Source organism: Topomyia yanbarensis, chromosome 1 (assembly GCF_030247195.1).
Source record: "Topomyia yanbarensis strain Yona2022 chromosome 1, ASM3024719v1, whole genome shotgun sequence".
NCBI classification, from domain to species: Eukaryota; Metazoa; Arthropoda; class Insecta; order Diptera; family Culicidae; genus Topomyia; species Topomyia yanbarensis.
This window is the reverse complement of record NC_080670.1, coordinates 137,242,797-137,267,350: the sequence shown is the minus strand read 5'-3', so window position 1 is coordinate 137,267,350 and position 24,554 is coordinate 137,242,797. Positions and strand designations below refer to the sequence as shown.

The window sequence follows — 24,554 nt, the reverse complement described above, 5'->3', positions numbered from 1 at the left end:
CTCCAACCGGAATCACCGGATAGACCTCAGCACCTACTGTATGGCCCGTTGAGTAGGCTAGATCCACCGCCGGGGACTAGATCGAGTAGATCGGGACGACGCGGAGAGCTAAATGGCTCACAAAAACGAACATCGGAATCAGGAGAAATCTACCGCTCGGTTGCAGGAGAATAGGCTAGATCCATTGTTGGGGACTAGACTGAGTAGTTCGTGAACAAGTGAGGGCGAGAGCTGAATGGCTTATCGGGAAAGTAGAGCGAAACGGAACGAGAGGATGCCAAAGGGCTCAAGAAATTGCGGTGCTAAAACAAAAGAAGAATCGGTATCGGGAGAGCCTCCTTCGCCGGGGAACTCTCCGTCGGCGTAAGCTAGATCCACCACCGGGGACTAGGCAGAGTAGACCGCGACGAAATACCACCAGTCGCAGGTCGTCGGGGCATCAGCGAACCGGACGCCCTGCTCCACCGGAATCGCCGAACTGACCTCGACATCTGGTTGGTTGGCTCGGTTTCGGGAGAACTTCTCTCGCCGGGGAATTCTCCGTCGGAGTAGGCTAGGTCCATCGTCGGGGACTAGACCGAGTAGTTCGCGAACAAGTCTGGTGCTCAAAGAGTAAACGGCGTTAAATGGTGCGAGAAGGGAGTTGCGGTGCTAACCGGCACAAGCCGAAGGGCTCGGTGAATCAGACAGTCAGAAGTTTGCCGCTCAGACTGTACTCGTAGGGGAGGAGTACTAAGCCTCGACTCACAGCCAGCTTTCCGACTGCCATGCAGAGCTTGCCAGTCTGTGTGGATGGTAGAGAATTGGTGGCGTGTAGAGGAGTGGGGTTGTAACCCTACGGAAGAAACGAACTAGTAAGTAGTTGAATTAGAGTGTGTGCTATGCACATAAAAACCCCTCCCCGAAGTAATGCCGTAAAGTAGTGCCGGGGAGGAATCAGGTTCTGGGCAAGAGCAGTGGTTTTTAACGGGTCGGGTGATGGCAGCCCAAACCCGTTCCCTGACAATGGGGTTTTTGTACATTTTCCTCACTCAGGGTTTTTCTGAAATTTTTTTTACTGCTCTCTAAAAAAAAAAAGGATAGATAGATAGATAGATAGATAGATAGATAGATAGATAGATAGATAGATAGATAGATAGATAGATAGATAGATAGATAGATAGATAGATAGATAGATAGATAGATAGATCAAACCTGAATCACTGTGATACCGCACAGCAACTTTTGTGGCAGTCTACGACAGAAACTATGTGCGGTGTCGCTTTGATCGCAGAGCCTTATCAAGTCCCCCCTAATAACGGTAACTGGGTGGCGGATAGATCAGGAACCGCAGCGATACAAGTAATGGGAAGATTCCCTATCCAAGAAGTGGTAGAAAGTTCCTATGAGGGTTTCGTGATAGCCAAAATCAACGGCATCTTCGTATGTAGCTGTTACGCTCCCCCAAGGTGGACAGTAGAGCAGTTCAGCCTAATGCTGGAGCTAGATAGATAGATAGATAGATAGATAGATAGATAGATAGATAGATAGATAGATAGATAGATAGATAGATAGATAGATAGATAGATAGATAGATAGATTAGTTTGGCGATACGAAATTAATCATTAACGCATTTAAAACTTTTTGGCGAGAATGGTATATTTAGTACAAACAATTAGAATGTCAGAAAAATACAGGAAATGAGGCAGAGAGTTCTGTTTTGTCGCTTCTTACGACACAGGAGTAGAAACCCGGTTGATAAATTCTTGCGTTTTGCTGCCGGATGTCATACGGCCTCTAGGCTTGGTTTGTCCAGTAAGCAGTGATATCAACTTCCTATTAGACACCGAATAAATTTTATATAAAGGCTTTGTTCACAAAAGAATGACTATCGACTCCAAGCATCTGCCCTAAACAGCAAGAATATTCATTCTACAAGTGTTGGAAAACGGATCATACGACTGGCGGAGAAATATCAAGAAACTTGGAAATCCGATCATGATTCAGAACAACCGAATTGTTCGACCATGATGATAATGGTGATCTCTAACTCAATAAAATCCAAATTTTCGTTTATCTTTTATATCTATGTGTATTCAAAAAACTCATTTGTTACCTTTAATGGCTGGGTAGTGACGACCCTATGTTCCTCTTCAAATTAATATAATTACAATGAGGCTGATCGTTGTCCTAACTTCCAGTAATCTCCCTCCTGAACGATTCTTTTCTCAATTGCCAGTTTTCTCAAGTGATGATTGACATTAAAGGCGGCAGCTGCCCACAAGTGTTCCGGGGTATCTTTGTATATTTCGCTGACTAGGTCCATCTCAGTGAACTTTACGTAAGGCTGTTTTTCCAAAATGGTCATAATTTGAACTTCTCGTTGTTTACGGTGGTTTATGTAATGAGTTAAGCGTTCCGCTGGATCCTACAAATTATATTATGTATTTTAATTTTGTGTTTATATTGACAATAGACAATGCAATATTCAATCATTTTTATATAGAATACAGTGAAGACCCGATTTTATCAGCCCCCGATTTTGCTTGCCCTCGATTTTATCAGCTTTTCGACTCGATTTTGTCAGCCTCATATGACAAGTGATAGTTGGTAGTTTGATGGGCTCTAGCAGACGAACCAAGTGGAATTCGAGTAAACCCTTTCTTGAGCATACTGTTCTTATCTTAGAGATCCGAAATATGCAAAAAAACAAAATTTTATTTTATTTTTTAATTTTGCACTGTCAGACTCCCTTAATGGAAATTTAAACTAAATAATCAGAAATGGTTAAGCAGCGTTGCCAATATTTTCTTCAAAAAACTGGAACCTTTCTTGAAAAAAACTGGAAAAAACTGGATGTTCGAAAAAAACCTACTTTACCCTTGTAATGTTTAAGTCAACGATTAAATGGACGTATTTTTAAGTAAACATATGTTTCATACCTTTAACTGAAAATTTGAGTCGGTTTTTTGATATTGTTAATTAACAAAAATTTAAAGCATTCGAACTTGATTGTAATTGTAATAGTTAGTCGAATTTTACTGTTTTGATAGTTTCAATCGACATATCCACAAAATACTAAATTTAAGACCATTTGCTAAACTTGAGGATGCGCTTAAACCTTTCTTTAGATACCACTATAGCAACTAGCTGAGAATTCAACAAATGTTCATCAAAATATTTGACACAATGTACTGCCACCTTTATGTTTGAGTTTTTAATTAAAATCGAATCAAAATGTACATTTCCGAACCGTTTTACTTATGAGTGGTATAAAAAGAGTTCAGGTTACGGTGGATTAAAATTATTTTGGGGCACTTGCCATCACCCCATGGCTTGCTTGAACATTCTGTGAATCAAGTTACAATTCGTGAGAAAAAAAACTAAACAAATGAATATTAAAAAAACTGGATAAAGCTGGCACAAATTTTAAAAAACTGGAAGATTTTTCCGATTGTCTGTTTGACTGGATGTTGTAAAAAAACTGGAAGAATCCAGTTTAAACTGGAAGGTTGGCATCGCTGGTTATGAGGATATATCTAGAAACTAAAGAAGAATATTTTAAGAGCTTCGGTTTACAAAAAAGAAAGAAAAATATATGTCCCGATTTTGTCAATGTCCCCATTTTATCAGCCTAAAATTCACCAAGGGGCTGAAAAAACGGGTCTCCACTGTATGTATTGGGTATGAATCGTTATGTGTCCAACAACAAAAACACATTTAACAGGCCGACAAGGGTACCCGAGAACCCACAAATTGAAATGCTCATAATTATGGCTTTCTTTAACTGATTGGAATACTTTTAGATGTTTTGGATTCAGGAACTCGTCCACTTTTTGATTCTGTGAAAGTGAACCGGATGAAGGAATCTAGTTCTCGGAAATCCGATTGATTTGTAAATTTTAATTATATCCTAGCAATATCAAAACACTTCAAATTGTCTCAGAAGTCTGTTGTCAAATTTACCACATGGTAATTTGACCTCGGAATGGCCACTCACGAACCCACGGGAACCTGCTCCGGTATGTTCATTCCGGGGTCAAACCAACAAATGGTTCCAAACCCATGAGACATAGCCTGCTGATGCAATTCCAAGAATACCCATTTGGCCAGTATTCCATTGAAATTCACACATAGCACCCTAGTACTAGAACATGTCACCGGAAATCCGGATTCTCGGTAATCGAATGAATTAACCCGATTTTTGCGAAGTCTGAAAGTGGATGAATTCCTGAACCTAAAACACCCAAAAGTGTCCAAATCAATTGGAAATTACTTTAGCTATTGGCATTTCAGTTTTGTAGGTACCCTGGTACCCTCGTCGGCGTGTTAAATAATAAAAAAAATCAGGAGCCCTCCCCACTTCCCCCTTGACTGAATCAAATAGCTATGGATAAAATATTGGAATTTCATTAATTAAAACCTGTAAAGGTACCCGTGTACCCTGTCGGACACATAACGGGTAATACCAAATATTAATAAGTGTTCGGACGTGCCCTCACACAAAAATAGGGTGTTATTACGAGAGCACTCTAGTTAGAGTGCGTCCAAGACGCGTTTGGCGTGTCTAAACGAGCAGAAATCTGACGTATTTCTATTGTGAATACGTCGAATTTCATGTTCGTTTGGATACGCCATGGCCTCTTGGCCACACTCTAACTAGAGTGCTCTAGTTATTACTATGAAATGACATTACTGGAAACGTATGGATATTGGCAAAGACGATGATTTAAATATTAAAACACAGAGAGAAAAACAGTGAATTTGGCTGCATGGTTGCTAGTTTTGGCAACCAGGAGTTTTGGGTAAACAGCGAGTGATTTGTTTTAGTGAATGCTTGAATAATTTCTTTTGAGAAATATTTCGCAAAATACTCCATCATGCACGTTGCACTAGAGAGGATATATCGAAAATATTGTCGCACAGTTGGAACTTTGCTGATGCAATTCAAAATTAATATTTATGACGAATATCACGGCAATAGAAGAAAACTAATTGATAAGTTTGACTTTGCATCTATACCAGTTATATAAAATGAGGGACTAGACTAGAGATCAATGGCTTTGTTATGTTTAAAATGTGTTTAAATTTACTCTTCCTTTATTTGTATCATAAAAGTTATTTAGTTTATATGTATATAAAGTTTACACTCTTCGTATGTAAACAAAATTACATGCATTTCTTTTTATTTCAATCTCGAAATTCCCCATGAATTAACTTCTAAATCCCGCCATATTTGTTTACATTGCTCGTTTGGAACCGTTGTTTTGGCTTCAGTCTTCGCGCATCTCTATACAATCATCTCTGGGCATTAGGTCATTGAGGGGGTGGCCTGGTTTAGGAGGCTTTTTGGGCGATTTCCTTCAATGGAAATAAAAAACATAACTTTTTGAAAATTATCTATAAATGGTGTACGGAATCAAACTGCATAACTTTCAAATACTTTCATAACCTTTTTCCATTAGTCATTTTTTATAGAAATTCTGGGTAAAATCAGTTCAATGTGTATTACTTACATTGTGTAAGTTTCACTAGCAATTATGTAACCGTTGCGAAAGTGGAATCGGAAGAATATCGCTACACTGAAAATAATCGACACGGTAAAACCATGTGCAATTAAACATCACTTTCATGTGCGTTCTCATGTCAAAAAGTAAAAGAAATTATTTACCTTTGAATTTCACATGAAAATCCATTAAAAAGCATTTCATGTGATGTTTCAAATTAAATTCAAACAAATTCCACGTGAATACGACATATTTATCCATTGAATGTTCATTGCCATGCTATTGAGTCGTAAAGTACTCGAATGGATATTCAAGTGGCAACCGTGTGCATTTTATGCGTTTGTGGATTGAAATAATTGAATAGATTTCCACATGATGTTCACGTGTTAAGTTTTTTCAGTGTACTGATATTCTTCAGATTCCATTTGCCGGCGAAGGGGAATTATGGGTAAAACCAACATTGTGGGTAAGACCGACAACCTCACGACTTTCCCTAGAAATTCTAGAATCCAAAGAGTAAACAAACATTTTAAATGTGATTGATGGGGAACTGATCGGTAAAAAGGTTTATCTATCGATCACTTGATAAGGTTACTGCTCCCTAATCCATCTGTGCTCCTCTATTCATCCCACCTATTTGAACACATTAGTTAGAGCAGTATTTGCTATCTCTATTCAACGCATTAACTCAAATGGTAGGATGAATAAGGGTACGTTGTACTCGACTTTTCGCTTCACTCGAACGCGAGCATTTTACATTTTCCAGGCAAAAATTTTAATTGTTCTGCAATAAAATAGCAAATCGTTAGCGGTATCAGGAATCAACGGCCAGGATTACAGATTCGAACGGATGTATCAAGTATTGGGACGCCGGGCGGTTTTCCTCGAGCCAGCAGGGGTTCCTCCAGACGATTTCGTAGTACGGCTCAGATACGGATCGGAAACACACCGCGTTGCGCGTGTGATGTTGTACTGTAGATCTCGTGTTGTTGGTTCATTCGACAGATGTTTTGTCTCGTCTTGGAGTCGTATCAAACCATCGTTGGGGTACGGTAGGCGGAAGAGGGCACTTCTGGGAATGATAAGAGAAAAGATAGGGGCATTTAAATTTGGATATTGATGGTTTTGAGGAACGTGTATATAAGGGACATGTAGAGAATATCGCGGCTTGCTAGTACATCTCGAACCGGGACATTGGGTGATCTTCCTCGGGCCCGAAGGGAATCGAATAGTTGAGATCTGGCAGAACAGTACTCGGCGCATGCCCAGACAACATGTTCGATTTCGTGACAACCGTTGCCACAAGCGCAGATACCGCTATCCACGAGCCCAATACGCCGGAGATGTGCGTCCAGCGTGTAGTGATTGGACATGAGCCGAGACATCACGCGAATGAAATCCCGACCCACATCCATCCCCCTGAACCAAGGTTTCGTCGATACCTTAGGGATTATCGAATGTAGCCACCTTCCCAGTTCACCATTGCTCCATGAAGTTTGCCAACTTTCGAGGGTTCTCTAATGAGTAATACTGAAAAATTCGCTGAAGCTAATTGGTCTTTCATATATGTCACCTTGTAAAGCGCCCGCCTTAGCTAAAGAGTCCGCTTTTTCATTACCTGGAATGGAGCAATGCGAGGGAACCCAAACTAAGGTAATCTTGTACGATCTTACAGACAAAATACGCAGGCGCTCCCAGATTTTCCCCAGAAAATATGGAATGTGCTTTCTAGGTTTCATTGAACGGAGAGCCTCGATTAAGCTGAGGCTATCCGAGACAATAAAGTAATGATCGGTGGGCAAAGTATCAATGATCCCAAGGGTATACTGAATAGCAGCAAGTTCTGCGACGTAAACTGAAGCAGGATCATTGAGTTTGAATGAGGCGTTGAGGTTTTGATTGAATATACCGAAGCCAGTGGAGCCGTCGAGGCTTGACCCGATGAAATGTATGTTCGGAGCGGAGCGGAAACAGAAACTCCCGTACTCCATCACCGACAATATTGTTGTTTGGTACAGCCTGATCAGGTCTCCTGGGTGGGAACCCCACCATGTTCCGGTTATTGTACGGAGAAAGTTGATCCTTTGCTGGCACTTCTGTTTCAGATACCTAATGTGACATCCCCAGGTTCCTTTAGAGTCGAACCAGACCCCGAGATATTTGAAAGTTGAAACCTGAGCAATAGTTTGACCCATTAATTGAAGCTGTAGTTGCGCTGGTTCACGCTTCCTTGAAAATACGACTAGCTCAGTTTTCTCCGTGGAGAACTCGATACCTAGCTGGAGGGCCCATGCAGACAAATTGTCCAAGGTATCTTGCAATGGTCCTTGCAGATCGACGGCTTTGGGACCTGTAACAGAGACCACACCGTCATCTGCAAGCTGCCTTAGCGTGCAGGAATTGACAAGACATTCGTCAATGTCATTCACGTAAAAGTTATAGAGAAGGGGGCTTAGACATGAGCCCTGGGGAAGACCCATGTAGCTAATTCGTGATGTCGATAAATCACCATGCGAAAAATGCATATGTTTTTCAGACAGCAAGTTTAGCAAAAAGTTGTTTAAAGTCGGTGAAAGACCATGCTGGTGCAGCTTCTCAGAAAGAATTTTGATAGAAACTGAATCAAAAGCCCCCTTTATATCTAGGAAAACTGATGCCATCTGCTCTTTGCTAGCATAAGCCATTTGAATTTCTGTTGCGAGCAACGCAAGACAATCGTTCGTCCCTTTGCCTTTGCGGAAACCAAATTGTGTATCTGATAGTAAGCCATTTGCTTCAACCCAATTATCGAGGCGAAACAAGATCATTTTCTCGAACAACTTTCGGATACAGAGGCTGGTTTTCCTGGTTTTTGAATGGCGATGACCTTCACTTGCCTCCAGTCATGAGGGACAATATTACCCTCAAGAAACTTATTAAATAAATTCAACAAGCGTCTCTTGGCAGAGTCTGGCAGATTCTTTAACAAGTTAAATTTGATTCTGTCTGGCCCTGGGGCTTTATTGTTACATGACAAGAGAGCAAGTGAGAACTCCACCATCGAAAACGGTGTTTCGTTCGCGTTATTGTGAGGGGACGCGGCGCGGTAGATCTTCTGTGCCGGGGCGGAATCCGGACAAACCTTCTTGGCAAAATCGAATATCCAACGGTTTGAATATTCCACGCTCTCATTAGTACTGTTTCGGTTTCGTAAGCGCCGGGCCGTACTCCAAAGAGTGCTCATCGATGTTTCTCTCGTTAGTCCGTCGACGAACCGCCAGTAGCTACGTTTTTTGGCTTTTATCAAACTCTTCATGCGCGTTTCCGCCATCGCGTACTGTCGGTAGCTAGCTGGCAGCCCGTCGTCCCGGAAGGTCTTATACGCAGCGGCCTTCTCCGCGTACACGTCTGAGCACTCTTTGTCCCACAATGGATTGGGAGGACGCCCGCGTGAATTCGCGTCTGGTACGCGTTTAGTCTGAGCTTGAATCGCGGTATCGAGAATCAAGCCAGCCGGGAACCCGTACTCTTCCTCCGGAGGAAGCTCTTGAGTGCACTTGATTTTGTCGGATATCGCGGACGCGTAGCTCTTCCAATCAATATTTCGTGTGAGGTCATACGAAACATTGATTGTATTCGGTGGCCCTGAACCGTTAGCAATATTAATTACGTTTGGCAGATGGTCGCTGCCGTGGGGATCAGAGACTACCTTCCACATGCAATCTAACCGCAGCGATGTTGAGCAGAGGGACAGATCTAAGGCGCTCGGTCGCGTTGGAGGGGCAGGAATCCGTGTCATTTCACCCGTATTCAAAATAGTCATATTGAAGTTGTCGCAAAGCTCATGGAGTAGGGTAGATCGATTATCGTCATGAAGGCAACCCCATGCCGTGCCGTGGGAGTTGAAGTCACCTAAAACTAGCCTCGGTGCGGGGAGGAGTTCCGCAATATCGCAAAGCCGTCAGTGGCTAACTAAGGCTCTAGGGGGGATGTAGGTGGAAGCAATGCAAAGGTCTTTGCCTTTTATTCTGGTTTGGCAAGCGACAACTTCAATGCCTGGTGTCGAGGGGAGGTCGATCCGATTGAAAGAATAGCACTTTTTGATCCCCAAAAGTACTCCTCCGTAGGAGTCTTCTCGATCCAAGCGAATAATATTAAAATCGTGGAAGTGTAGGGTTATTTCTGAAGTGAGCCATGTCTCGCATAGGGCAAATGCATCGCATTTCAAATTATTTAGTAAGATTTTAAACGAATCGATTTTCGGGATAATGCTTCTGCAATTCCACTGTAGAATAGTGATTAAATCCTTGACCTCGTTCGATGAATTAGCCATCGAAGGATACAATCGCTGAAAGAAGGGGCCATTTCGCAGTGAACTGCATCAAGAATGTTTTTCTGCGGGGAGAAAGCTTATCAAGATACTTTTAAGGGGGTCAGAAATGTTTAACGCTGTAAGAATACGGTCCACAATGTCAGAGAAATTTATTAAGCCAGCACTGTTTTCTTTCTCTGGCTGAGATATGGGAACACTTGGGGTTTTTTATGTTCCTGAAAGTTCTGGGAACTCCTTTTCTGAGCTCAGGTTACTGAGACCGGGAGCGACTTGCTTCGGTTTTGCACCAGTACTTCCTTGAGTAGTTATTTTAGGGGGACCATGAAGAGACCTTCTGGCCTTTACGACGAAGCTTGGAAGAGGAAATGTTCTTCCTTTTTCTACTACTTCTAGGCACAGCAGAAGATGTTCCCTCCTGGGGTTCATCACAGTCGCCTTCGTCAGTAGACAAGTTGGTAAAGATGTTCGTAGAGACAGGTGGCGTAGCTATCTTAAGCATTTCTGCAAAAGATCGCTTAGAGCGTCCCTGAAGGGAACGCTTAAGATTTTCCTCGCGCTGTTTGTACGCGGGACATGAAGGGAGATCATGTGGGTTTCCCCCACAGTAGAGACACTTTTCGACATCTCTACCACAGGAATCATCCGCATGATTCCCACCGCATTTCCCACAGCGGGCTTTATTGCTACAATGGGAGGCTGTGTGTCCCAATTGTTTGCAATTAGTACAGTTCATGACCCGCGGCACAAAGAGACGAACAGGTAGACGAACCTTGTCAAAGAGGAGGTAATTGGGCAGGGCAGAGCCGGCGAAGGTCATCCGATAAGAGTCTGAGTTTACGTATATTTTCTTGCCGTCAGCTGCGACTGATGCTGAATGCAAACGTTTGCATTCCAGTATCTTCACTGGCTTAAGCATGGGGTCTTTGAAACAGCCAGTCTCATATTTTAGCAGGTCCTCGCAATTCAGACTCGAATCGGAAACGACCCCACTGACTTCAACCCTGGTAGCTGGAATATACACCCTGTACTCCTTCGTAAAAGGCTCGTAGCCAGCAATATCGTTTGCCTGAGTTGAACTGTTAACAACCACCCGAAGCTTATCAGGGCGAATTTTCGATATTTCTGTCACGGCCGAATACCGATCCGTCAGAACTCGAGAAATCTGCAACAGATTCAAACACTTTTTTTCTTTGGTCCGAAAGAAGATCACAAATGGCCCGGTGGCCGAGCTCGGATATACTTTGAGCCGGGGAGCCGATTTTGTTTCGACGTCCATCTCACCTTGAGATGAACCGCCGTCAGGGGAAGTCATTTTTGCACGGGCCTATTGCCCAGTGCACGTTATTAAGACAACCAAGAAGGGGAAACGAAAACTAATACATAGCTTGTGTAGGTAACGGTATTCAGACGGCTTACAAGAAGAACACTGCTTCACTTCACTGACCGGCTAACGGTACTCAGAAACAGAAACACAAACGAAGGGAAAACATACTGAAACCTCGACTAGGCGTAGAGTGTGCAAATAACCTTGAACGCGAATTAACACTATTTGTCGCTATAGAGTGTACGGACCGATGACAAAAGACTTCTATCTCGACTGAGTGCTCGATAACGAATGACCCCATATTTTTGTTAGATTGCGTCCATTAACTAAATTGAGCTATTATGACCACGATAACCATATGAAAGAGTGTGAAATATAACTTCCACTAACCTTGCTATATGAAACGTAACGTACACAAGTTACCTTGGAAACGTAAGCGAAGCATCAAACAAATTATGCAATCTTCTCATTCCAGTTTCTTGTCTACGTATTGCAAGTATTAACGTGAATAATCCAGATTGAATACGATAATCACTTGGATAGATTTCTATCACCGAATTTACAAAAACTTGAATATTTTTTCTAATATAAGAAAACCAGAAAAGCAAAATAAACATATGAACTTGAAACAAAATGTTATAATTTATGAAAACAGTTGAAACAGACTAAATCTCTATGCGAGTTTTCCTCAAACTGATAGTTTACTCTAGAAACACGTTTACATTGAAAAATAATAATACTCGTGGAATTCGTTTATTTTCGGCTTTGCATCATACTGAAAGGAGGTTTAATATTTTCATATTTTGGTCATAAATTGTCTAAAACTATGTAAAACCATTTTCATCACTTGTTATCGTATAAAAAAGCTTAAAAACATGTGAAATAATTTTGACCATGGATTTGATATAGTTACGCCACTGTGCGCCGGTATGATATTCCCATAGCTCGCTTTCGGACTCTCTGGGGCGCTAGTATGATACTCCCATAGCTCGGAGAGCGCCTCCTTGGTCGCTGGGGCGCTAGTATGATATTCTCATAGCTCGCAGGACGATCTCAAGCTTTCTAGGGCGCTAGTACGACTATGGGACGCTTATAAAATATTAACATAGCTCGCGAGGCGCTCTCAGATTCTCTCGAGCGCCAACATGATATTCCCATAGCTCGCAGGACGCTCTCGAACTCTCTTGGGCGCTAGTTCGATATTCTCTTAGTTTGCAGGGCGCTCACGAATTCTCTGGAGCGCTAGCATAAACACTCTTAAACCCACTAGGGTGCTAGTTCGATATTCTCATAGCTCTCTAGGGCGCTAGCATAACTGTATGGGGAGCTAGTATGGTATTCCCATAGCTCGCAGGGCGCTTTCAGATTCTCTCGAGCGTCAGTACGATATTCCCATAGTTCGCATGGCACTCTAAAACTCACTAGGGCGCTAGTTTGATATCCTCATAGCTCCAGGCCGATCTCTCTAGGGCGTTAGTATGGCTCTATGGGGCGCTAGTATGATATTCCCATTCAGGGCTGTTAATCGATAATTAATCGTCATCGTCGATAACGTTAACCACCCGTCAACGTCATCGGAAACTCCGTTAACGATAATGTATCGTCGGATTCATCGTCATCGTCGATAATTCATCGGTGGTTATCGCGATACATTTTGCGTTACTTTCCCGTTTATTGGAGTTGAAGTTGATGCGGTTAACTTTCAATTGTTTAGAAATAAATAACTATTGAAGGACATGTTGTTGGCAGTTGGGAATCAATAATTTTAGATATTTTCTATGCACAAGGGGGGGGGGGGGTGTCCGACGATGTGTCAAAATGGAATTTTTTGTCAACTTTTCGGGAGTGTTTTATATTGAAGGGAAAGTTATTGGCAGTTGAAAATCAATAGCTTTGGACATTTTCAATACATAGGGGGTTCGACGATGTGTCAAAATGGATTTTGTTCAACTTTTGGGGAAAGTTTATTATATTGAAGAAGCTATTGGTAAGTTAAAATCAATAGTTTTGGACATTTTCAATTCACTGGAGGATCCACCAGTGCACAGTGTTTCCAAAGTGGTAAAAAGGCGAAAGAAATTCTTTGAACCACGAAAAAAACATTTTTAGCTATAGTGTCTTCAGCGAAGTTAAGTTATATTTTTTGCATTTAAAAAGTATTAGTTGGGTGATTAATCCCACTAAAGCTGAAAAGCAAGTTTTTGTTTGGTCATTTATGAAAATAAAAAAAGCTTTATTTGGCAAAGTTGTTGAGAATATCTTAAGTATTAACTTCGCTGAAGTGATTATGTGTCTATCTGTTGATTTTAATATACATTTGTGGAGATTTCTTTGATATACCCCTGAATATTGCTTTTTTCAAAAGACTTTTCCTGGAAATTTTGTAAAATTTCAAAATATTCCAAGATTTTGTTCTGCATAAGAAAATAAAGAATTTTTGTAATGTAAGTATATTTGTATCTCTTACAACTTAGAAGTTATCGAATGTTTTAGTGTCCAAAAAGCAATATTTTGGTATGGAAGCCGCAAATTTCCGCAGACGAAGCTATACCAATACGAAACTGTAAAACAATTACTATCAAAACCGTTTGTTGGGCTCTAGCCTACGTTCAAGTCAAATTCGAATAAACTCCTTCTTTAGCATATTTTTCTTATCTTAGAGATGCCAATTTTACAATGATAAAAATACTGTACTGTAGGACCTCCTTAACGGAAATTTTTACTAAATGATCAGAACGGGTTATGAGGCTTTGTCGAGGGACTAAAGAAGGATATTTTAAGCGCTGCGGTTTATTAAAAAGAAAGAAAAAATATGTTTGCGTTTCGACTTCGTCTCTTCAGAACCAGAAAAAAATATGTGCCGATTTTGTCAATATTATCGTTTTATCAGCCTAAAATTCACCAAGGGGCTTATAAAAACGGGTCTTCACTGTATTCAAAAAACGACTAAAACTAAAGTTACACTACATATCAGGAATCATGAAGCATCTTGTTACATAGTGGAGAGAAGAAACGGAGGAGGAGGCTAAAAGCTTCCCAACTAGAAAAGGAAATCAAACATTGGAAATTTGTAAATTGTCCTTTTTAAAATCCAAAATCTTCTAGTTTAAATTAAAATATAATAAAATCTGTTAATCACCACACCACTTAAATGTGTAGTGTAATTTTTGAATGGCCTAATAATAGGGGTTTAGTAGTTTTTTCAATATATGTTTTTGCGTGCTATAAATTACTAATTACACAATAGCTCAAAATTTGTTTTCTTCATGGTCAAAACAATTTTGATCACCTTTTTGCCGCTTGGAAACACTGTGCACCTGGGACTCTTCAGTGTACCAACTTACTCGATAAGTTGAAAAAATTCATTTTGACACATCGTCGGACCCTTCTGCGTATTAAAATGTCCAAAATTATTGATTTTCAACTATCAACAACTTTTCCTTCAATATAATACACTTTCCCGGAAAGTTGAAAAAATTTCATTTTGACGCATGGTCGGACCCCACTGTGCATAGAAAATATCCAAAACTATTGATTTTCAACTGCCAACAACATGTCCTTCAATAATTATTTATTTCTAAACAATTAAAAGTTAACCGCATCAACTTCAACTCCAATAAACGGGAAAGTAACGCAAAACGTATCGCGATAACCGATGAACCGACGATGACGATGAATACGACGATACAATTATCGACGATGACGATGAAGGCGACGATACATTATCGTTAACGGAGTTTCCGATGACGATACATTATCGTTAACGAGTAACGCCGATGAATTTTCGTGAAAAATGTATCGTATTAACAACCCTGTTCCCATTGCTCGCAGGGTGCTCTCAGATTCTCTCTGGCGCAAGCATTTTATTCCCATAGCTCGTAGGGTAATCTCATTAGCCGCGTTCTGAAATCCACCAACAACTCATCGGTATTTTGATGACTTTTTGTTGCGGGAGAGTAAAGCGACGCGCTGTGACACCAGTGTGCAACATAAACAAAGCTTGATTATGTTGTGCGAGGGAGAGATCATCACATCAGACAGCTCAACAATCCATCGTACGGTGAGGGCCGATGATTTGGTCAACAAACGGCGTCGAGAGGAAAGAGACTTTTAAAGTACACATACCAATACACCAGTTATTTGGCATGCGCTAGTATTGAATTGCTGGTGAATAAGTTTCACTTCTGCGTGTCAGTCGAGTGAGCAGTTAAGAAAATGATTGGACTTGCGCCTGTCGTTTTTTCCTATTTTCGGCCTGGGTAACTTATGCGCATCTTATGTACATTTTAGTTAATAAATTGCTTATCCTAAACACTAGTTGCGCACTCTGAAAATAAGACAATAAACAAAGAACAAGTTCACTATCTTGCTTTTCAATTGCAATCAGAATACTCTTCCTTTATGGACTATAGGGGAACTGGGGGTAAGCCCGACACCCTGGGTAAGCCCGACACCCCACGACTTTTCCTAGTTATCAAATTCTAAATCATACAATAATGACAAGATATTATTAGTACGATTATTTTAGGCATTTCGATACACATCGATGCAGTATGGATTCATTAAACGTCAACAAAATAAACAAAACAAGCGAAAGCAAAGTTGATGCGCGCTTGGATGTTATTTTTAGTTGATACATTTTAAGGTTTCAATAGCACAAAAGCTTTGAAAATGACCAGTTTTTGTGTCACACATACTATTCTACTCTCCATATCGTTATTTGAGTGTATTGAAGATAAGTTTGAGTATTTCAATACTGTTAATTGAGCATTTAACAAAAATGTGCGCTGTTGGGGTAAGACCGACAGTTTTGGGTGGGGTAAGACCGACACGGTGTTTAGTTGATTGGGTTCGTTTTTGAATCGATACAAACGACTGGGTATATTTGTTGTGTTCAATTATACTATAATTACGTCATGTTAATAATTGAAATACACAAAAACTATGTTTTTTTTGTCTTTATTTATCAGTATTGTCTAAAAGCCGACCAAAAAAATTAGGAATTAAATTGAACGTGATTCATAGTTATATTACAAACAGAAACGAAAAGTATAATCTAATATGAGATATTGAAATGATATTGATGAAAAATTTTCATTGACCGCCGGATTATTGATCAACAGTATTCCGAAAAATCACAACACGAACCGGATAGCTTACTACGAAGCGTGCGTCACTTTTAAGTGAATGAGTCCTAGTAATAGCGTATATAATCTGTTTGCAGAACAGCTCTTCCTACTTAGAATGGCTATACAAGTGGCAATTAAGCTCGAAAGAATTACTTGAGAAAACCCGTACTATAATATAAACCATGCGTTAAACACTATTTATTCATAACACCACGCATACGAATGCTCTTCCTCTTGCTACGCGATGAAACTACAGAAAGCATGCGTTTGCATCACACATACTCATATACACATAATTACACTTTATCACACATACACAATACATTTTTAATGGAAAAAATTGGACATAAAGAAAGTTTAAAAGGGGGTCGCTCTTGCCCCTTTGGGGTGTCGGTCTTACCCGCAGCGTTTTTAAAATGTCATTTTTCTCCATTTTTTGGCAACCAATAATTTTTAATGAATTCAATTTTTTGAAACGCTGAAAAAATTATATTTTGTTAAGAACCACCTAAACAAGGATTATGCACAGAATATAAAATTTTAGGAGCTTTGTGGAATTTTAGAAAAAATATTGCGCTTAAGGTGTCGGACTTGCCCCGAGGTCCCCTACTTTAAATGCATTTTTTAGCTTCCTACAGCTAATTATATAGCTATTTGAGTTTTTTCGTGTTGGGTCTACTAAAAAGGTCTATATGTACTCGTCTCAATGCTTCAGGCATTAATTGAGATGAAACCAAAACTGTTATTAGCATTTATAATTTAAGTTTGATTCGGTGGTAAGTAGTTTCTTAAAAATTGTTCGCGCTTTTGAAGATTCAAAATTTGAATATCTCATCTTCAGTTCGGTGTTTTCCGAACAGCTGAACGGTCAATTAATTTTATCAATTGATAGTTCAGCAACGTGGCATCAATTTACTGATTTTCAGTAATATATTTTCCGAGTTTCAGCAAAACAAACGTCACTTGTACTGAGATCTTGGTTAGCTCGGCTGCATAAAACTTGGTAAAAGGTGCGGAAAAAGTGGGAGTCGGTAGAACAAAATTAATGGTGTAGCTTCCAATCTGCTTATTTCGTTGACGTTGGAAAATGCCTGTATATTTTTATGAAAATATAAGGTAATGAGCAGATTTTCTCCTTGTTTCTATTATCACCCTACCTGTTAGATCAGAAAAGCACCTAAGCCTAAACAAACAGCATATTTACTGTTGGAAAATAATTCAAACAATAATACGTTCAATGTTGCTGATGTATACCAATCACTTAAGGGACCATAGATGTTTTTCTACGTTTTCTGACCAGTCTTAAAAAAAATCATCGAACACGAGAATGTAAAATATATTGAGGTCTCATGCGTAGTTAAAAACACACTTTAGTGTTTAAATACAATATTTAGCGACATGCAAAAACTGCTTTACTGCCTCTCTTCGGTGCCTTGAAGTTGTATAGGCAAAACAGATAATAATACTTTCGAGAGTCCACAGAGTTCCAGAACAAAGAATAAGCCAGCGGCCACTGCTTGATGAATGTAAAATTCACAAATTTTACATTAAATGCGGTGTTGTTTTTGTCGAAAGGAATTTTTTAACTTTAATTGGAACTAATTGGAATTTGAATTCGAGTTTGTGTAAAATTGGTCAATTCATATTCTAGAACTTATATGGACTTTAATCCAGTCACCAGTATATATTAATATCAGTAAATCTACTAAAAATGCTTCCGAAAAAAACTCTGAGTTTTAGTACTGGATTCATGAAGTTTCAATATTATTTTAGTTGTGATTTTCTACATGCTTTAAAAATTATTATAAAGGTTTTGAATCAGTTTTAGCGATTGACCACATTATCTTTGTACAGTATTATTGAGGCCACACATGATCCACTTCGGCACCGATTCGTGTTGGCCAACCGCATCAAAGACATTATTTACCAAACTCTGAATTTCTAACAAACAATTTGGTTTCAAAAACATTTAAATATGGCTTAAAATAATTTTGAATTAATTGTTACAAAAATGTTACACCTAACGAAGGCTAACATTTTTCTCGTTGTTTCACTTCATATAGTTTCGTAGTAAGTAGGGGAAACTGGTCGGTTGCCGTCACTGGTCGGTTGTCGACAATTGAATCGTAGGTTCTGTACTACAACCAAAATATTTGTTGAACAAGTGAAAACCTGCTTAAAAGTTTTTTGATCATTTGCTGAGTGTTATAGAAAGAAGCAGATCGATCGAAAAAGTATGCCCATAGAATATTTACGAAGTGAATTAATTTTATATTGTGGTTCAAAAATTGAATGCCACTGAAACGTTCGCCACAATTGTTTTTATTTATTTTAACCCATCTTTGTGGCAAATGCTTAATTCTCTCTAATCTAATCAATATGGGTATTTTCGGAACAGGCTTTACGAGTAAATACCAGAGATCGATTTTGGATGCAATTCTGAAAACCAAGATGGCAACTTCTGGTGAACCGTTTTTGATAATTTACATGGGAAAAGCCCATGGGTCGTGTTTTCACCGCTGGGTAGCACTGTATACACCAAACTGTCACGACCAGAAAGACAAGGGGCCATTCATAAACCACGTAGACCAAAATTTGAGAATTTGATCACAGGAGCACGTCTTACCTGTGACATTCAGCTGAATACAATGCGATCATCCCGATCTGCCATGCCAAGCTTTGTAGCGGTAATATTTTATGCTGGCGGCCATTTTGTTTTAGTCTTACGATTGATTATATGCAATTATGGGATGTTATTATGTTAGAACAAAAGGAAAACTATTTGTTTTGTGATTTGAATATAATGTGGTTCATTGCAACAAGGTATTTTTGCTGATATTTATGCGCGAGCTTTTTTATTCAATTGCGATGTGGCGTACTGTAAGAGGCCGTTCATTTACCACGTGGACAAAAAAACCATTTTTTCTGACCCCCTCGTGGACAAGTGTGGACGATTCATAAACCCCTATCCCTCCCTACGGTGTCCATGTGGACTTTCAAAAAATGGGTAGTTTCATAAAAATGGGATTTAAAAAAATTTCCTGGGAAATGTAAAACACTCGCGTTTGAGCGAAGCGAAAAGTCGAACACAACGTACCCTTATTCATCCTACCATTTGAGCTAATGCGTTGAATAGAGAAAGCAGATACTGCTCAAACTAATGTGTTCAAATGGGTGAGATGAATAGAGGTGCAAAGATGAATTAGGGAGCAGTTACCCTAGATAAAAAATTCTGATTCTTTTTCGTGCGAGTTCTTATGATTTTTTCGATGATAGTCTTCATAGATGTTTTCAATTTTCACACGTGATGCACACGCATATACTATGCTGTTATAAGCACTTGGACTATTTAAAAATCTTGAAAAAATTTGAATATAACCGCTCACACCAATGACAATACAAATTTGTTTCATTTTTATATAAAAGACAAAAATATGACAACGTGGACATTACCCATACCCCCACCCCCATCCCAATGGACAAGCATGGACTTTCTCGTGACCTCTACCCTTTCCTAAATTGTCCACGTGGTTTACACGCTTTCACAATTCTTTTTTCTTTCGAGTCGCCATATTGTTTTTTGGGAAGCCTTTCAGTTTACACGCTTTCACTCTTTCCTTACTTGATTGAACCGCGTGGGGGATTCTAACTGGATTCTTTTTACAATAACCGGCAGGATCGCCAATGTAAGAATTTGATTTTGCCAATGCTCAATCTACTATTAAATATATTCCATATCATTTTCACATCAATTTGAAAACACGCTTGTTTGGAATTATTATTTTTTTTTATTTATGATCATTTATCATTATTCCCGAAAATGTGGTGGGGGAGCGGAGTTACCCTTTAGACTCCCCCTCCTTCCCTCTGGCTACGTGCCAGCGTGGACTTCAGTCTGATTTGTCCTAATCTTTAGTTAAAATATAGGTTGCCTGAAACTCAATTGCAATGAAGGCGATCCGCCAGTGCAATAGTAGTACGTAATACTCGCACCAGTTTTTCACATAGGTACATATATTGTGCATCTAATGAAGAATGATGTTCAAAATGCCTTTGATGGTAGTTGAAATGAATAAATTTCCTTTTTTTAATGCAAAAGACTTAGATGTTCTTCTGAAAAAAAAATTCTAAGTCCTTTGAAATGCAAAGAACTTTGAAGAATTTTGGCAGTTTTTTTTGCGTGGATTTCGAAATTAACTCGGTTATTTTCAAAAAAATATTCTAAGTCCTTTTGAATGCAAAAGACAAAAGATTTTCAGAAAACTGGAAGACGCGGGTCTGGAAGATTCCTTATGGCCCGCAATTCAACAATATGGATATTTTTGGAATGGTCTTGAAGTAGGTACCAGAAATTGATTTTGACGCCATTTATAAATCCAAGATAGCGACTTCCGGTTTAGCGAAATTCGTTATAACCCAATGAGTATGGGATGTACAAATAGCTTTAATAAAGCAGTTGAATTTTAGCAATGTGTTTAATTTGAATCAAATAAAACCCCAACTCACATTACATACATCTCTTTCTTCTCTCATTTCCATTCTCACCGCACTCTTCAGGATACACACATAAAAATATTTTACATTTCGCTGGTTTATGATTAGATCTTATATTCGAGGATGTTTTGGATGATCGCCCAGATTTTCCATTCAGGAATTTCGGTTAACCGGAAGTCGCCATCTAGAATTTCAAAATGACGTCAAACATCGACATTTGTCTCCTGCTCGTTAAAAACCATTCTGAAAATATTCATATTGGTTAAGTTGTAGAGAATCTCGCTAAGCCGGAAATCACCATCTTGGATTTCAAAATGGCTTCCAAAATCAATTTTTCATGGACAACCTTGGGCTGAAGATGCTGATTTATTTATTTATTTATTCCTGGCACCTGCTCGTTAACACCATTCCGAAAATACCTATATTGATTGGGTTACAGCGAATTTCTCTAAACCGGAAGTTGCCATCTTGGATTTCAAAATAGCGTCAAATATCAATTTCTGGCACCTACTCGTCAAGACCATTCAGAAAATACCCATATTGTTGAGGTGCGGGACATAAGGAGTCCAGACCCGTCTCTTCCATCTTTCCGAAAATCTTCTAAGTCTGTTGCATTCAAAAGGACTAGGTATATTTTGTTTGCAAAAAACGAGATAATTGCGAAATCCGCGCAAACTGCCAAAATTCTTCTAAGTTCTTTGGATTTAAAAGAACTCAGCATTTTTGTAGGAAAAAGTCTAAGTCTTTTGCATTCAAAAGGACTTATTTTTGCAAAAACCGTATTAATTGCGAAATCCGTGCAAAAAAAACTTTTAAAAATATTCTAAGTCTTGTGTTGAGAGTTTTTTTAGGCGAACTTTCGAATTAACGCGGTTTTTTTACGAGGATTTTCGAATTAACGCGGCTTTTTACGCGGATTTTCCAATTAACGCGGTACGTATCCCCCGCGTAAAAAAACCTGAGTGTAATACATTTTCATTATACATGACATGACAACTATATACAAGAAATCAATATTCGAGTTCTAAAATTTTGTAAAAGAAAAGACCAAATCGATAACTTGAACCAGTAATCAGCGGTTTGAGCTTGGTCGTCTTGATCAGCTGGTAGGAGAAACAGGATAATGTTCGCATAATGTATAGGAAGGATGCCCATATGATCTAAACACCAAAAATGGTTTGGTTAAAATCTCGATGTTTCATGCATTTTAAAGATATTTGTCATCCCAAATTCAAATTCGATTTCTTTGAATTTTTTAGTTCCATCTTCTATGGGAATTTCATGTGACCGGACGATTAACAGTTTATATTTCCGGAACTAGGGTTCGTCGCGGTTGCGGTAATTACCGCAACCGCGTGGTATTTACCGCACCCGCAACGTAAAATCTGCGGTGCGGTGAGACACTTTTTCCCGCAGATGCGGTGCGGGAAAGAGTTTTTACCGCGCGGTTTTACCGCAACCGCACCGCAAAAAATAATTGATGAAGTGATAATTTTGATTATTCTAAATTGATAAACAGGCTGCTATAATGAAAGAAAATCTAGCTGTGTCCGAAATATTTTGACGCTATTATTTTTACGACATATTTTGGACTAGTTATTTTATACTTCTAAGTAAAACATCACAAACTAACCATTTCAAATACATAAAAAGTGGGGTGGGCCTAGCGTATTGGTAAATCGATTGCCTATTACGCAGCGCACCTGGGTTCGAGTCCCGACCCCGCACATAGGGTTAGAAATTTTTCATAAAAGATTTTTCTAACCCGAAGAGGCGAATGACCTTAAGGTTAAAACCTCTATAATCGAAATAAAAAAAAAATACATAAAATGCAAGATCCAAATAGAGACAAAATTATTAGATCATTTAAATACAATAAATTTTTACCCTTAAATACAATTTAAAAGTGCATCACTTCTCCCGATTTCTGTTGGAAATCGTGGAATTATGAATCGTTTTTATGAATTTCACTGTATTGGAATATATGCGCTACTATATAGAAGTACTGGTATTTTGACTTTATCAAGCAACTTCATTTCTTATTACATTTTTATTCCACATTTTTCAATTAACCGAAGGGTTGCTAAAATAAGTTTTCCTATTACTGCAGTAGAACGTTTTTGAATGTATAATGTTTGCCTTAAAATGTACGAAATTTTATTAATAGAAAATGCAAAAGTTGATTTTTTCATGAACATTACATTCTGAGGAGTCTCTTAAAGTTAAATTTCGTGTGAATAAGAAGAACATTTTATTATATATGGTTACACAAATGTACGATTTGTCAACACTAATTTTAAAAATACAAAAGTTTTACCGCATTACCGCGCGGTGCGGTGGATAAAGTGCGGTTGCGGTAAGCGGTGCGGTTTTATTATTTTTTTTGCGGTTGCGGTGCGGACAATCCATTTACCGCCCACATCCGCACCGCGACGAACCCTATCCGGAACCATACAACGGATCCGTACGAATTTTTGTAGCAGGAAAACATACCTTTAATTTGAGGCATTTGTGATAATCGGCCAAACCATCACCGAGAAACTGATAATAGCAAAAATAACCCGAGAATAGTGAAAAACTGTATTTGAGCGCAATGAAAACTTGAATGCCCTATTTATCATACAACTGCGCGCATCAATCAGCAACCATCCTACCAGATGCGAGCCCAAGAGCACACTGACGCCAAAACTTCGTTGACGGTGGTACACGCATTCTTGAAAGAAGCTTATATAACAGGTAAAAGAAGCGAAAGAGATAGCATGCCTGGGTGCCGACCACATGTTGTGAGAATGGGAATTTATTTCAGCCGACTGCATGCCCCCACCATCATTTCAAGAACGAATGAGAAGCGCGATTGACAGATCTGTATGCGTACCGCGCAGTGCTACCAAAAGTACAGATGTTTCTATAAAGCTGCAGATTATTTGAATTGTATAGGTACAGATTAAAATGATGTCTAAGGAAACTACAGCATGGTACATATTTTTGGAGATAAAATGGTAAAACAATAGTTTTATTTGACATTTCTAATACCTAGTAATATTGAGAGTGTATATAGGATATATAAATTTACGGAAACTGTTTTTCTTTGGTGTGTAATACAAATATATTTTGTAATTTGACTACTCCAAACAAATGGTTTGCTGGCGAATGAACTTATTATTGAAACCTTAACAATAGAACAAATGATTTTTGCACTAAGAACTCAATGTTTTTTTATTTATTATTGACGGAAAAATAAAGTGAGATTGGAAAGTTTGATGTATAAAACACCCAAATTAACCAAATATTATTCAACTAGCAAAACGTTTACATTAACTTATTGCTGTAAATTTCGGTACAAATTTTCTGAAAAAGTAGTGCGATTTTTTTTATTCCCGCTAAATAATATAAAATGTGGCATCACTGGTAACAGCTTATTTTAGTTTCTCTTTGCCGCTCAGCAGCGAGAGGGGAATGGGTGTCGCAGCTCTCCAACGTGCAATGTTGCATCCGAAGTTATGTATCACAACAGAGCAAAACTTTCTCTTTTGCTCACCGAAAAAAATCGCGGCGGCCATGTTTAACTCAACAATTTGGTCATCGATGACCAATTGTTGAGCAATGTTGAATTTCGAAACACGCCTATTATCATTGTTCGCTGGGCGCTTTCGGACTCTCTAAGACGCCAGTATGATATTCCCATAGCTCGGAGAGCACTTTCTCACTCGCTGGCGCGCTAGTATGGTATTCTCATAGCAGGGCGCTAGTATGGCTATATGGGGTGCTACCATGGCGCTCTCAGATTCTCTCGAGCGCCAGCATGATA

The 24,554-nt window shown here is 39.2% G+C and overlaps 1 protein-coding gene across 4 annotated transcripts in view; it reads right to left on the bottom strand.

Moving 5' to 3' along the window:
• Positions 1-2,046: 2,046 nt before the first annotated feature.
• The window catches only part of LOC131691769 (endoribonuclease LACTB2), a 395,704-nt gene continuing 373,196 nt past the window's right edge, over positions 2,047-24,554 (bottom strand). For 2 of the 4 annotated variants that reach the window (XM_058978439.1, XM_058978520.1), the window contains exon 5: positions 2,047-2,408. In XM_058978439.1, the coding sequence (XP_058834422.1) occupies positions 2,148-2,408 (261 nt within the window). In that variant the 3' untranslated portion in view covers positions 2,047-2,147. Of the gene's footprint in view, positions 2,409-5,197; positions 5,342-24,554 lie in introns of those variants that run through there. The other 2 variants (XM_058978684.1, XM_058978597.1) reach the window with 2 other exon arrangements.